The following is a 14,401-nucleotide window of genomic DNA, read 5'->3' on the forward strand; positions in this document are numbered from 1 at the left end:
GCGGTTCAATCCCCAGCACCACATGCCAGCCAGCCCCGCCCCCTGGTGGGCTGAGCTGGCCACACACATACATAAATAAAATTAAAAAAAAATTTTTTTAAAAAAGAAAGATGCCAGATTGGAGGACACATAAAAGAACCCTTTTTTATTTTTATTTATTTATTTTAGCACCTGGAATTGAACTCAGGTCCTATAGCCCCTACCCAAGAATCCTTCTGTAGGCAGGACACCAGGAAACATTCCCTAACATGTAAGAAGATCAAGGGATAGCAGCAAACTAGTAAGGGGTGGGACCGATCTGCCGGCTACCTCTCCTGTCCTTTGTTGGGATAGAAACAAGTTTCCACCATCAAACCCTGTCCCTCTCTGCCGGATCATCACGGAATAGGACCACAGACACCACAACTCACTGACAAGACGTCAGTGGATCCAAAAGGCCAGTATCAGATCTCCTTCCAGGTTAGAATTAGGTTAGAAGTAAATTCAAAGGTGAAAGGTTTATCATAGAGGATGGAGCAAGGGAAATGAAGGATACAGAGGAGGGGCACATCCTTAATTTTTGTGGTTTATGCCACAGATTCTATGTTCTTTTTTTTTTTTTTTTGGCGGAACCGGGGATTGAACTCAGACCCTTGCGCTTGCCAGGGAAGCACTTATTCCACTGAGCCATCTTCTCGGCCCCAGATTCTATGTTCTTGAAAAGAAAAATTAAAGAAAAAAATACAGCAGGTCATGGTACTCCAGGAGAGTAGTAGAGGGATCACCACAAGTTCGAAGCCAGCCTAAACCACACAGACAGCAGCTGGGGGAGATAGCTCAGTAGAATAAGCGCTTGCCTGGGCCTCAGTTCAATCCCTGGTTCCGCCACAAAAAAACCCAAAACAAAACAAAACCCTACACAAAGAGACCCTGTCTCAAATAAATAAATAAATAAATAAATTTTAAAAAGCAAAGAAATGATACTCGAAAATCTGAATTGGTTGGAAAAAATAAGAACATTTTCTAAACACTTTTTCAGGATCCGGGTGCTCATTGTCAGAAGGTAGTAGACAGAAACGGAATTTTTTTTTTTTTTTTTCCATTGTCGGAATTTCACTCAGCACAGATTTTTCGTTCTTATCACACCCCAGTCCAAGGAGAGGGAGAATCCGACCACCCAACCGTTAGGTATTGGACAGTTAACCAACTCTGGTCTATGGGAGCCCAACCGATCTTCCTCCACAGGACAAATCTAAAACTGGGATCTTATTGGAGAGGATGGGGAGGATGATTAACCAGAGTGTCATTTTAACGGTGAGATGTTAAAAATGGGCCACCCGGTCTCTTTCCAAAAGATATTCCAGTCAGAACCCTCAGGTGCCTCCAAGAACACAGTCTCCGTCCCTTCTCCCCTTAAGCCCCTTCTTTACCTGTCTTTCCCCCTCGGCACAAGGAACTTTCAGCCCCGCCTCCGGGCCATCCAAGCTCCGCCTTCCCGGTCCACCTGTGCGCCCGACCCTTACGTTACCGTTGGGCTTCAGCGGCCTGCAGGATTCCGGCTTCTGATTGGTCCTCCCGTCCCCGGCCTGAGGAGCCCACCAATAGCAGCGGCTCTGGGTGGGGGGGTGCCCACATCCAAGATGGCGGCCCCAGGAACTAGGAGCGGGTGACCGGCGGCGGGGAAGCGGCCTGGGTTGGCCCTCAGACTGTGGGGTCGCGGGGGCCTCTGGCCGGGCGCCCCCCGGGCCCGACTACCAGGCCTTCCCCGGGCCAGAGCCATGGCCGCCGAGAACAGCAAGCAGTTTTGGAAGAGAAGCGCCAAGCTGCCGGGGAGGTGAGCTCAGGGCGCCGAAAGGGAGAGGGGTTTGGACCGAACCTTCACGGGTTCTGATTCCTAATTACCGCGGGCCTGGGGCGCCGCCGAGGCTGGAAGACTGGCTTGGGAGGACGCGGGCTGCGGGAGTTGGGCTGCCTGGTGGCGGCTGGGCAGCTGTCAGGCACAGAGGAGGAGGACGGCTGGGTGTGGGTGCAGACCGGGTCGGGGCGCGGAGGTCCCGGGAGGGGACCACGCGGGGAGGTGAGTGGAGACCAGGCGTCCCGGGCCGTGGGGTGTGGCGAGGAGCCCGTGCCCGTCCCGGCCTCGGGGGGCCCGCCCCAGACCTGCCCCCCAGTTTAGACAGCGCTGGTCCTGGGGGCCCCCACCCCGCAGAGGTGGTTGCCTGGCGCCCCGGGTCGGCACGCAGGAATCTCGGTGTGGGCTCCTGGGGGGTGTGGTGGCGGCTCCGGGGTTGCCCGCGGGGTTGTGAGCCGGAGAAGAGAGCAGTTAGTTGTCCAGCCTGCTCGTACTTTTATCTCGAGTTGGCCTTTCCCATTAGGATTCTTACAGGATAACCGCGGAATCCTTGAACATTTTCTGTGGATTCGGCCACCCAAACTAAGCTTTTCCTCCCTGGCTGTTCTTGTGCCGATGCACCGAATTCTTTCCTCCTTCAGTTGGAGAGCAGGGCTTTTGCTTCTGTCCCCTTCTTAGCCTAGGTTGCCACTCTTGGTGGCTGTCGTTACAGTTGCAATTTGTTTTAGGCAGAGTCTTGAGAAGTAAGAGGATTGTGTTTGTTATGAATTTCAGATTTCTGGGTGACCGCAGCGGGGAAGCGGCCTGGGTTGGCCCTCAGACTGTGGGGTCGCAGTAGAATTCATGTTTGGTTATGTCCACGCGGGCCACTGTCCTCCTTGATTTAGGTCTTTTCCTTCTGAGATAATCTTTTGTCCGCCCTCCATTTTTTGTGAAAGAGAAACAAAACCTATGTAAGCCGTGTTTTATCTGAGATTCTGTAAGACGCATACAGAATAGAATGGGAATCAGCTTTCAGTAAAACATTAAAATCAAAGGGGTAGCTGCTAGGTACGCATCTGTAATTCCAGCACTTGCGAGGCTGAGGCAGGAGGATCACGGCAAGTTTGAGGCCAGCCTGGGCTAATAATGAGTTCCAGCTCAGCCTGAGCTACATAGTGAGACCCCATAGAACTTGAAATAAAATAAAATTTAAAGTAAGAACTTAAAAAGGGACCACAAAGATAGCTCAGATAAAAGTGCTGTGGAATTAGTGTTGATATAAATGCTAAAGATGTTCCATGTTTTCAGATAAATATTCCACACCACACTTCCTGCCATCTGATTCCTTTTCCTTCCTGGTCTAGAGCCATACAGTTGGGCTAACTGCTGTCTCTGGGGTTTTCCATAGAGAGATCATGAAGTTTTGACATCCTAAGATCATAATCAGAATCAACGGGGAAAGCATTCTGTCAGGAAGCTGTAGAGATAGCTCAGCGGCATTCGCGCCTGCCCGGAAGCCATAGAGGACATGCGGGGCATGGCCTGGTCATCTGTGCCTGCCTCTCTCCCTCCCTTCCTCCTTCCTTTCTCTCTTCCTCTTCTGTTTTCTAATTGAGACAGAGTCTGGCAGTGTAGTCCAGCCTGCCTCAGCCTCTGAGAGTGCTGGGATTGCAGGTGTGCGCCACCACTCCCGGCTTCACCTGTGCCTTTTAGCTGCTGGTTGTATTTTCTGTGTTTGGTTTTCTATATTTCTTCTACTGGACGATAAGAGCAATAGAAGAAATACAGCACTGCTTTTGAGAGATAGGAAAAAGGGTCTTTCCAGTTTCTTCAAGTCCTTGGCCTTCTTTTTCATTTTGAAGATAGTAGATGGGTAAGAGAGAAGTTCTGAGTCTGGAAAGACTTATTTGGGCTGCGTGACCAAGGACAGATACCTGGCCTCGTCTCTCTAGGCCTCAGTTTCCTCATCTATGGCGTGAGGAGTAAGGGTGCTTTCCTCAGAGTTACTTTCAAGACAAAATGAAATGCCGGCTGGTGAAGAACCCAGGAGAGTGTTTATGTAACCATTATGGTTGCTGAATAAATAGTAATTATTAAGATTACTCTTATTATTAGAGCAAGTTAACATTTAAAAAGGCTGCTTCCCAGATCCTCACCCCAGTACTTGTTGTCTCATTCATTCTTAAGATATTAAAATAGTGCCATAATTCATAAGCGTTTTTATTACCTTGCTTGTTGAAAAGAAAAATTGTTCAGCTGTGTGCTTTGGCAGAGAAGCCCTTGGAGCTCCTGGCTGTGAGAGAAAACTGTGTCCTTTTAGAGAGAAAGGTGCTTTGGTTTAAAGAAAATGCTAGCTGGGTATAGTGGTACATGCCTGTAATCCCAGCACTGAGGAGGCTGCGGCAGGAGGATCCCCATGAGTTTGAGGCTAGCCGGGGCTACATAGAGAGTTCAAGGCCAGCCTGAACTGCATGGCAAAAAAAAACCCCAAAATAAACAAACATACAAACATTTCCTTAAGAGAACTTTTTCGCCTGAACTCTTAGTCTTGGACAAGAAAAGCTTCCATCTCTGTAGGGAAATGGCAAAATGCCCATGTAGCATATTCAGGGCTACCAAAAAGTGAAACTTACTTTCTTTGCAAAATGAAAAGTAAAAAGTGAAAAATGAAGGGAGATTACTTTCTGTTTGTTTGATCTTGATCCAACAACCATAGTGATGACATATTAAACTTTTATTAAATAGCCAAGTTCAAAACAAATCATTCTTTTTAAAATTAACAATGTTAGCCAGGTGTGGTGGTGGTACACTCCTGCCATCCTAGCACCCTGGAGGCTAAGGCAAGAGGATCACCACAAGTTTGAGGCCACCCTGGGCTCCATAGTGTAATACAAGGCTGGAACTATGTAATGAGACTCATTTCAAAAAAATAAAATAAAACAAAAACACTATTTATGTATAATTCACATACCATAAAATTTGCCTCTTTGAAGTGTGCAGTTCATTGACCCTTGTATACTTACCTAAAGCGTAGACGGTTTTGTCCAACCCTTACCACGAGTGTCAGAACGTTTTTTACCATGGAAAACAATCCTGTGTACTACTCAGTAGCAGCCGCTGTGCCTTGCGGGCTCCTCCATCTACTAATCTGCCTTCTGCTCCTGCGGATTTGCCTACTGTGCACATTTCATATTAATGGAGGGACACAAGGCCTTTTGTACCTGGCTTCTTTTACTAACAGCGTTTTTCAGGCTCATCCGAGTTGGAGAGTGTGTTAGTCCTTTATTTCCTTCCACGGCAGAAGGTCCTTGTGTAGATGCACCACGTTTTGTGTGTGGAGTCATCAGCTGATGGGCATCTGGGTCGTTTCCACCTTTTGGCTGCTATGCGTAGTAAACCACCGCAGGATGGCTTTTGTGTGCAGTGTTGTCTGTTGAGATATGAAAGATGGGGTCTGGTGAGTCTCTGTGGTGACCTGGTGGGAGGAAACATCTTTAAGGTTCTCCCAGTTATTCCTAAGAGCCCCGTGCAGCTGAGCATGGTGGTATGCTCCTGCCATCCCAGAACTCAGGAGGCTAAGGTGGGAGAATGGCTGCTAGCTTAAGGCCAGACTGGGATACAGAGTAAGTTGGAGGTCAGCCTCAAAACAAAACCCTAAAAAATAAAAAGCAAAGAACAGACCCTGTCTCAAAAAAAAAAAAAAAAAAAAGACAAAAGAGAGAGCCCGCTGTCCCCGTACTTAATGTGTCAAATGGTCACCCTATTGGTGCATAGGAAGATGGGATCAGCACGTGCCATTGTGGTTAAGAACGTACATGCTGGACCTCAGCGGCCCGGGTTCAGATCAGCTGTGTGGCTTTGGGGAAGCTAATTGCCCCATAGTGCCTTGGCCGCTGTATCTGTGGATGGGGGCCGTGGTGAGGATGAAAGGACAGCATGCACAGCCCTGCTGAGAGCGGAGTTAGTGCAAGTGAGAGGACAGTCACTGCAGTCGCTCCAGCTTTGCTTTCTCCCCTCACTTTGGCTTCCGCAGCAGAAGGGTGATGGGTGATGTTGGTCAGTGTGTCTTGCGCCCCTAGTGAGTGCTCGGCCTGGGGATCGGCTTGTGAATGGGGCAGAGGGCTTGTGGAGACCACTGGGGCCCCGCAGTGCCAAGGAATGTGATGTTGACTCAGAGTCACCTGTGCTCATCGCTGGCCCCGCTTCCACAGCTATTGGGTCGGCAGGTATGGAGTGCGTGAGAAGTTGACAGCCCAGAGAAGAGTCCTGAGTCAGAGGGAGGGACACCCAAGCCTTTACTCCTGAGGTCCTTGCTGCAGCCAGCATCCAGACTTGCTGGTCTGCTAGGCCTCTTGCTCTCAGCCTGCTCCCCTTTCTGCCAGTCAGGTAGCAGGTGAGCATGTGTCCCAGCCTGAGCCCGCTCACAGTTCCACCCCTGTTGCTCCACTCTGCAGCATCCCAGTTCTCTCACCTGCTGCAGCCTCCTGCTTGGCCTTCTCAACCTCTCTTACAGCCCTGTGGCAGGCTTCCCATTTGTCACTAGGGTGAAACCCCTTTCCCTAAGTCTCTGGGCCCTCCATGGTTGGAGAGGGTGACCAAGAAGGGGACACTGAGTGAGGACGTGGTTTGCAGAGCTGGGGTTGCCCAGAGCTGCGGGCGCTAGGCCCCTGCTCTGTGCTGAGCTGGGCCCTTGCCTGCGTTCTGCCTGACCCTGAGTGTTGCAGCAGAATGCTACTAGAAAGCTGGTGGGGTGTGTACCACATCAGGTGCGCTTTTATCAAGTATGTTCTTCTGGCACCGGGTCTCTCGTGCGTAGGGCACCTGCCCACTGTGCACAGAACCTAGGGCTCAGGCCCCAGTACTGAGAAGGGGGCTATGCTGGCTGTGCCAAGGAAGATGGCTTGGGTAGGTCATCCAACACCCCTGACCCCACCGCATGCCAGGAAGGCCACCATCGGCTGGGACAAACAGCCTTCCACACACATCACAAGTTTCCAACACCCAGACCCCCTCCAGCGCTCTGCCCTCCAGTCGCATGTAGGAAGCAAGCCAGGCGGCACTGTGATCTGTCTTGAGAAACCAGGGATAGAGGGAAGGCAGTGCCACAGATGTGGGGGGGTCAGTTGTAGGATTTGGTAAATCATTCACTTCAGGGAGTCAGAGAAGTTTTTAAAAAGGAGCCAAGAGCTGTCACTTCCAGGTTCCTGACTTAGGAGGTTGGATCAGGTGAACTGTGGTGGTGTCTTTGGAGGAAAAGCTAAAATAAACTCAGAGTGATTCTCCTGCCTCAGCCTCCCAAGTGGTAGGATTACAGAAGTGAGCCCCTACACCTGGGTTCAAACAAACGAACAGGGTTTTGCTAAGTCACACAGGCTGCCGTAGGACTCTCAGTTCTCCTGCCTCAGCCCTCCCGGTGTAGGGGTTACAGGTGGGGCTCTACCACACCTGGGAAAAGCCAAAGTTTAGGGCAGAGGACTTATGCACTTCCTGTTCAGTTTCCCTGCCTATGAAAGGAGAGGCTCGGGTTAAGAGAGCTCTAAGGCCCCTGTCAGCTCCGAAGCTGTTTGAAAGCTTCTGCTCATGTGGGTGATACTTCTGTCTCACAGGCCTGTGTGATGGATGTAGGGTGGACCGGTGGGCACCAGCCAGAGCAGGGCTGTGTTACTTTGTCCATTTGCAAGTAGTGCTTTGCTGGCCCAGGAAACACGGCAGTGTTGTAAAATTGCACAGTGTTAGTGCTCGGAGGCTACGATTGCTGAGCTGAAGCCGAGGCCAGCGAGGGCAGTGATCTGGCCTGAGCCGCTGCCCGCCTCTTGACTTTTGGTGCATGTCCCTCCCACCACTGCACCTCCTTTTCTTCAGTCTCTGCTAGGCCTGACATCCCCTGTTTTCCACAGGACATCCAGTCCCGGGGTGCGGATACTTCCTGTGAGGACGCTTAGATGAGGTTCCTTCTGCCATTCTTTCTCTCTAGGAAGGGCTTCTCCCACTTTACAAGCACAGTGGTTTTTAGTAGTAGTAGGAGTAGTAGTAGTAGTAGGAGTAGGAGTAGGAGTAGGAGTAGTAGTAGGAGTATGGTTCTGGGGACTGATCCCAGGGACTTCCCACTGAACTTATTTCCAGCTCTGTTTATTTTTTAATTTGAGACAAGGCCAAGTTGCCCAGGCTGGGCTCAAATTTGCAGTCCTCTTGCCTCAGCCCAAGTGTTGGGACCACAGCCTGGGTCACCATTCCTGGGCTCAAAGTGCTTATTACCAAAACCAAAGAATTCTTATTAATTAAGAGAAGCTGACAGCCAGGTGTATATGTCACTTGGGGTACAGCGCTTGCCTAGTATTGGGTCCTGGGCTCTGTTATGGGTTAACTCTATATAGGAACTAGATTAGCTAGATAGGGAAATGGTTTTTAAAGATTCTGGTTTTTATGATTGATCCCCAATAAAGGGGATCCTGGACAAGCCCCCAAATGTTATGGGTTAACTCTATATAGGGACCAGATCAGCCAGATAGAAATTTGAATAGAGCCTTTTATTTATTGAGCTCAGGTCCATCAGCCACTTCTCACACAGGAGAAGGCCGATCGGCCCCGAACGTAGGTAGCAGGGGGGTATTTATAACAAAAATTATATCTAGTTTGGTAAGCAAATTTGTTATCTAGCACAGAACAATAGAAACTATATTTATTTGACACAGCTATAAACTGTTTATAACTAAAAGGTTTTTTACAGCTTAGTGATAAGTGTATATTTTTATAAGGTATATTTTAAGCTGACTATGTTATAGAAGATGGTTGGGGAGGAGTTTGTGTTAGTTTGTTGTCTTGACAAGAAACAGTTATTTATTGTTGAACAGCCTTGAGCCAAAGGAAAAATACATTTTTTTAGAGTAGATAACAAAAAACACAAGGGGTTTTTATAATTTTTTATACTTAAGACACAAAACTCTGTTAACTCTTTACAGGCTCCACCTTTGAAACAGGTATAAAAAAAGTCAAGGAAAGCCGTTGATCTTGAATGACTTAGGTGCTTGTATGTTTTCAGCTGAGATGGCCTCTGTCATTTATTTGGTCACTCTCGTAGCTTAATCTAATAGTAGACTCCTGGGGTGCTGGTTCCCTCCTGTGTGGGCAGGTACACTGCACTGCTTCTTGGCTTGGAAATATTTGTACTGATAAATGCAAGTGACTAGAAGATATTGAGTTATCGCTGAGACAGGACAGAGCCCCAGTCCTGGAAGCCTTCCGCTGCGTGCGAGTGTGAAGCTGAATCTGTTGCCAGCATGCTTCGCATTTAAACTGGATAGCTCTATTCTCCTATTTGCTTTCACGCCTCTGTCTGCGCCAAACACCTGTTGACGCTTCCTGCCCGAGCTTTTGCTGTGTCGCACTGGGGCAGGATGTTCTGCGGGGCTGGTCTGTCTCCCAGGCAGCTCGGCCTGGAATGGCTGTGCTGCCCTGCGTTCCGCGAGACAGGAGTCGGCCTGTCCACTGTGTGGCTTAGTGGCCACTCACTGAGCGTGACCTGCACACAGGTGTGCGCTGCTCTCTGCCTGTGGCTAGGGCACTGCAGAAAGGCACAGCTTCCCAGAAGCTGAAAATCTGCACGGCCCACAACTTCCTCTGCTGGGGACGCTGTGTGATCGACTTTCCAGTTTTTCCACCAAGCATATGTTGCTTCTGTAATCATAAAAGCCTTAAAGTAGTTCTGGGTGAAAACAGTTTGCTGAGTTAAAAAAGCGAGCAGCTCAATGATGTGTAGAGAGGCGAGTGGAGCCAAGTGGTAAAGCGTGTGCCCAGCCTGCGTGGGGCCTGGGTTTGACTAGCTCTGAAACACATGCAACATAGATGGGTTGTGAGCATGCAGTGAGATGTCACACTGTGCCCCGTGCCACCCCCCACTCACTGTGTGTACACCTGAATAAGGATGTTTTAAAAACTGGCGGGGGCTGTTTGTATACAATACAGCACTATACAATGTTGTATATTGTTCCTGAAACTCCAGCATTTGGAAGGCTGAGTCAGGAGGATCGCCACAGGTTCCAGGCCAGCTTGGCAACATAGTGAGTTCAAAACCAGCCTAGACTATGTAGCAAAACCGTGCCTCAAAGAGCAAAACAAAACAACCACACCTTTTGTTAGAGATCAAATAGCCAGTTCTAAAGTCAATATTTAAAATAGCATGAATACCATCAAAATAAGTCAGTGTGATATTTATTTATTTAAAATATTTTTTAAAATTATTTATTTATTTAGAACAATGTCTTGTTACACAGCTCAGACTCATAGTATCCTCCTGTTTTCACTCTCCCCAGTGCTGGGATTACAGGTGTGCACCACCACACCTGGTTTCAGTGGCCAGTTCAGCAAAGGGCTGGCGCAGCATGTGGTACTGGGGATCAAACTCCGGTCCTTGTGCTTGCCAGGCAGGCACTTAGACCTCCGAGCTATCTCCCTGACTCAGTGTAATATTTATATAAAGTTTTTAAAATGAAAAACAATGTTGTATATTGTTCAGGGATATATATGTGTAAAATGAAAACAAAAATAAGTGTCAGTAATGCCCTGTTCAATATAATAGTTTCTTTTTTTCTTGGTTTAAGGAATTGAATTCAGGACTTAGTGCTTGCCAGGCAGGTACTGTGCCACTGAGCTACATCACCGACCTTTTTTTGTCTTTTTTTTTAACTTATGTATTTGATACAGGGTCCCGCTATGCAGATTTGTAGTGATCCTCCTGTTTTCAGCCTCCCCAGCATTGGGATTACAGGTGTGCTGGTCTTGGTGGCCTGCTCAGTGCACCTGGGGGTGGTGCCTGCATGGCTTTTTTTGTCTTTGAGACAGGGTCTCACTATGCAGTTCAGGCTGTCCTTGAACTTACTATGTGTCCCATGCTGGCCTGGACCTCATGGCGATCCTCCTGCCTCAGCCTCCCCAGTGTTGGGATCTCATGCACGCACCACCACACCTGGCCTACTGTCATATTTTAAACTAGATGTTGAACACTTATTGTTCCTTACAATACTATATAAAGCTAGTTCACTTTAAAAAAAATCTAGCAAAAAAAAAAAAAATCTAGCTTATTAAAAAATATATAAGCCCTTATTTGTATCTTTGAGGGTCTGGCCAGTGGGTGTGGGTGTAGGTGGGAAGGGCCTCCCTGGGAGTGTAGAGGTAAACGGGGCACTGTGGCGTGACACCGTTTCAAAAAGGGAGGTGGGAATCAGGAGGCATCCCAGGAAGGGCTGGAGCTTGGCGGATTCCCTGAGGGGTGCATCTGCCAGGTGGAGCCGTGGGTCTCCCAGAGCTGAGTTGGGATGAGGAGCGAGCGGGAGGCCTCAGGGCCCGGGCCGTGTGCCTTGGTCTTCCCTTTGCCTCTGACCACCTTTGTTTCTCTTCTTCTAACCTGTTCCTCGTCCTTTTTGAGTCCTGAGAAGCTAGGTTGTTATACAGTGTTCCAGGTTCAGAGCCATCGCCCTTTAGTTCAAGAATATGTTAACAAACTCAGTTTGAGCTTGGACGCATCTGCAGAGGACTGTCATGTGCCTTCACCTTCGGGCTGCGCCGACGTCTTTAAAAAATAGTCCGCTGTGATCTGAAGATTCCCTTTCTAGGTAATTAATGGTCTCTGCCCCAGAAACCTACGCAATTAGGTTTGCTTTTTCTCTGCATGGATTACTGGCAGGTAGCAAGCTCTTTCCAGAGATCTAAGGAGTTTCTCCTATTTTTCTGGCCAGTCAACTAACCAAACTGGTCTGTTGAGCTTTCCCTGAAGCATTTTCCCCCTGATTTTATGTTTTACTAAAAAGATGGCAGCCAGGTGTGGTGGCTTACGCCTGTAATTCAGCACTCAGGAGGCTGAGGCAGGGAGATTGCTGAGAGTTCAAAGAACTACATAGGGAAAATGTCTCAAACTGCCTGAACTACATAGGGAGACTGTCTCAACAAAAGAAGCTGGCTTGTGGACTTGGAGAGTTTGTTACTCATCTAAGTGTATAAATGCTAGGAGGCAAATCAGTGGCCCTCAAGGGTTATTTTGGTTGCTTGTGCTTTAATTGTGTTTTCTGAGCCCTCTTTTTTTTTCCCCCTTTGGTACCAGGGATTGAACTCAGGGCCTTGTGCTTCCCAGATAAGCACTTACTGCACCGAGCTATCGCCCTGGTCCTTTGGGGCCTCTTGCTAAGCCAAACCTTTCCTCTGTTCTTTCATTCTTCTTGTTTCTTTTTCCTTTTCACTCTGCCTAGGAAGCTTTTAAAACACATTCAAGTAGTATCGTTTGCTTTTCAGAGTGTGTGCTTCTCTAGTAGGGTAGTAGCTGTTTGTTTACAGATTACCTAAGAGCCTTGCTGAGAGGTTTGGGGATGGTTGAGCTGAAAAGGAGGGCCCAAGGGCTAGCTACAGGTCACAGGCAGGAAGATGCCCTCTGACCCTCTTGCGCAGGTGGGCTGCCGGTGATCGTGATCATGCCTCCTGCGTTACCAGGGTCACCTCTGCTGGTCGAGACAGAGGACTTGGGAACTTGTTCTATTCTCTTAAGTTTGTGCGAGGCTTGACATTATACGTACGGGAGGGAGGGGGCACGGGGGCCACGCTGTGGCCTGGCCTGCTGGTGCCGGCTGCTACCAGCCTGCGTGCTACACCATTTCATCTTGCAACTCCTTGGGCCCCTTCATTTACTTCCTCTAAAGATGACACTTGGGCATTGTATAATCAGGAGGTCAGAAGGGCTGGCAGTGGAGACTAAGCCTCTTATCCCCTGTGCTTTGGTCCTCCAGCTCCTCTTCCAAGCTACCAGGGTCCTGGCTGAGGTGCCACCACCATAGGTCACTCATCATCCAAAAGTGTGGATAGACTCCTCAAAGGTTTCTGCAAAAGCAGCGTCACGTGTATGGTTAGGCACTTTGTGTCAGTTAATGATTCATGTTGTACCTCATTCTTCTAAAAAACTGTAGTCATTTATTTATTTGAAGTGTAGGGGATCAAGCCCAGGGACGCCTGCATGCCAGGCAAGTGCCCTGCCACTGAGCTTCACCCCAGCCTTTTTTATATTTTGGTCTGAGATAAGGTCTTGCTACATTGCTTAGGCAGAGTTTGACCTTGGGACTCTTTTGTCTCAGCCTCCTGCATAGCTGAGTTATTACAGGTATGTACCACTGTGCTGGGCTTTCAATGTTTTTCTTTAAAAAAATCTTTTCATGGGACTGGTGAGATGGCTCAGTGGTCTAAAGCACCTACTTAGAACAAGCTAAGCCAAGCAAAGCACAGGGACCGCGGTTCAATCCCCCAGCACCACATGCCAGCCAGCCCCGCCCCCTGGTGGGCTAAGCTGGCCACACACACACAAAAAAAGTAAATGAATAAATAAATAAAATTTAAAAAAAAATCTTTTCACTTAAACAATCTAGCATGCATGGACTGTACCTGTTTTTTTGGGAAGAGGCTTGTGTGTATGTGTTCTAATAATTTGCCTTTTAAAAAATGGTATTGGGGAACATTATGACTTGTGTATAGGTGTCCCCCAAAGCCTCTTCCAGTCACAGGGCTGCTTCTGGAGTTTGTGATTAATTATTGTGGATGTGGATACTGCACCTCCCCTGGGGCAGGTAACTTGCATTACAGTGTAAGGAGGGGAGAGGCTAACTAACTCCCTGGGCTGCCGCCAGCCCCCTTGCTCTCTGCTCTTTGCTGCTGCCATGACTTCCTGAGGCTTTGGGGGGACACCTATACCCAAATTGTAACAGGGATTGAACCCAGGACTTTGGTACTGAGCTACATAGCCAGCATATAAAAATTTTTAAATTTTGAGACAGTCTCACTAAATTGGTAAATTGCTAAGATTGGACTCAAATTTGTGACCCTCTTGCCCCAGTCTCTCAGGACTAGGATTATAGGTGTGTATCTCTCTATTCTAGTGACTGTGCTTATAACTCATAGTATATTTCTTCAGGGGATGTGGTAGTGCATGTCTGTAATCCTAATACTTGGGAGGCTGGGGCGGAGGATTGTGGTGAGTTCAAGGCCAACCTGAACTATATAGCAAGACCCTGTCTCTCTCTGTGTGTCAAGCACACGTGCACACCCATACCACCATGGCCAGCTCCAAATACAGTATATTTTGTCACACATTATTTATTGATTCTCTACCATGAGTGATGATGAAAGTATTATTGTTATTATTTTTATTTTATGTATTTGGCACAGGGTCTCACTACGCAGCTCAAACTTACAGTTTTGATCCTCCTGTTTCAGCCTCCCCAGTGCTGGGATTAGAGGCGTGTGTCACCATGCCCGGTTTGGTGGCTGCCACAGCATACAGTACCAGAGATTAAACCTGGGTCCTCGTGCTTGCCAAGGCAGGCGCTTAGCCCACTGAGCTATCTCTGCAACCTGATGAAAGTATTGGTAGTATTACTTATGTTTCCTGTTCCTTTTCCCCCATCAGCTTTTACTTGCTTATTTACTTGTCTTAGTTTTTGTTTCTATCTTAACATATGCTCAGGTCTCCATTTCAGGGCCACATTCTCCTATAACCCATCCTTTTCTGCTCTCTCTTTTTTTAAAAATTTTTTTTATTTTTATTTTTATTTATTAGAG

The 14,401-nt window shown here is 48.1% G+C and overlaps 2 protein-coding genes across 3 annotated transcripts in view; one reads left to right on the forward strand and one right to left on the reverse strand.

The window, feature by feature from the left end:
• Tmem217 (transmembrane protein 217) overlaps positions 1 to 1,477 on the reverse strand; it is a 29,146-nt gene extending 27,669 nt beyond the window's left edge. The window contains exon 1 of the mRNA XM_023722160.1: positions 1,410 to 1,477. The gene's annotated coding sequence lies outside the window, so the exon portion shown is untranslated. The remainder of the gene's footprint in view (positions 1 to 1,409) is intronic.
• A 136-nt stretch (positions 1,478 to 1,613) lies between these two features.
• The window catches only part of Tbc1d22b (TBC1 domain family member 22B), a 56,564-nt gene continuing 43,776 nt past the window's right edge, over positions 1,614 to 14,401 (forward strand). For both annotated transcript variants that reach the window (XM_023720292.1, XM_004624180.2), the window contains exon 1: positions 1,614 to 1,813. In XM_023720292.1, the coding sequence (XP_023576060.1) occupies positions 1,758 to 1,813 (56 nt within the window). In that variant the 5' untranslated portion in view covers positions 1,614 to 1,757. The remainder of the gene's footprint in view (positions 1,814 to 14,401) is intronic.

Source organism: Octodon degus, unplaced genomic scaffold, assembly GCF_000260255.1.
Source record: "Octodon degus isolate 3935 unplaced genomic scaffold, OctDeg1.0 scaffold00005, whole genome shotgun sequence".
NCBI lineage: Eukaryota > Metazoa > Chordata > Mammalia > Rodentia > Octodontidae > Octodon > Octodon degus.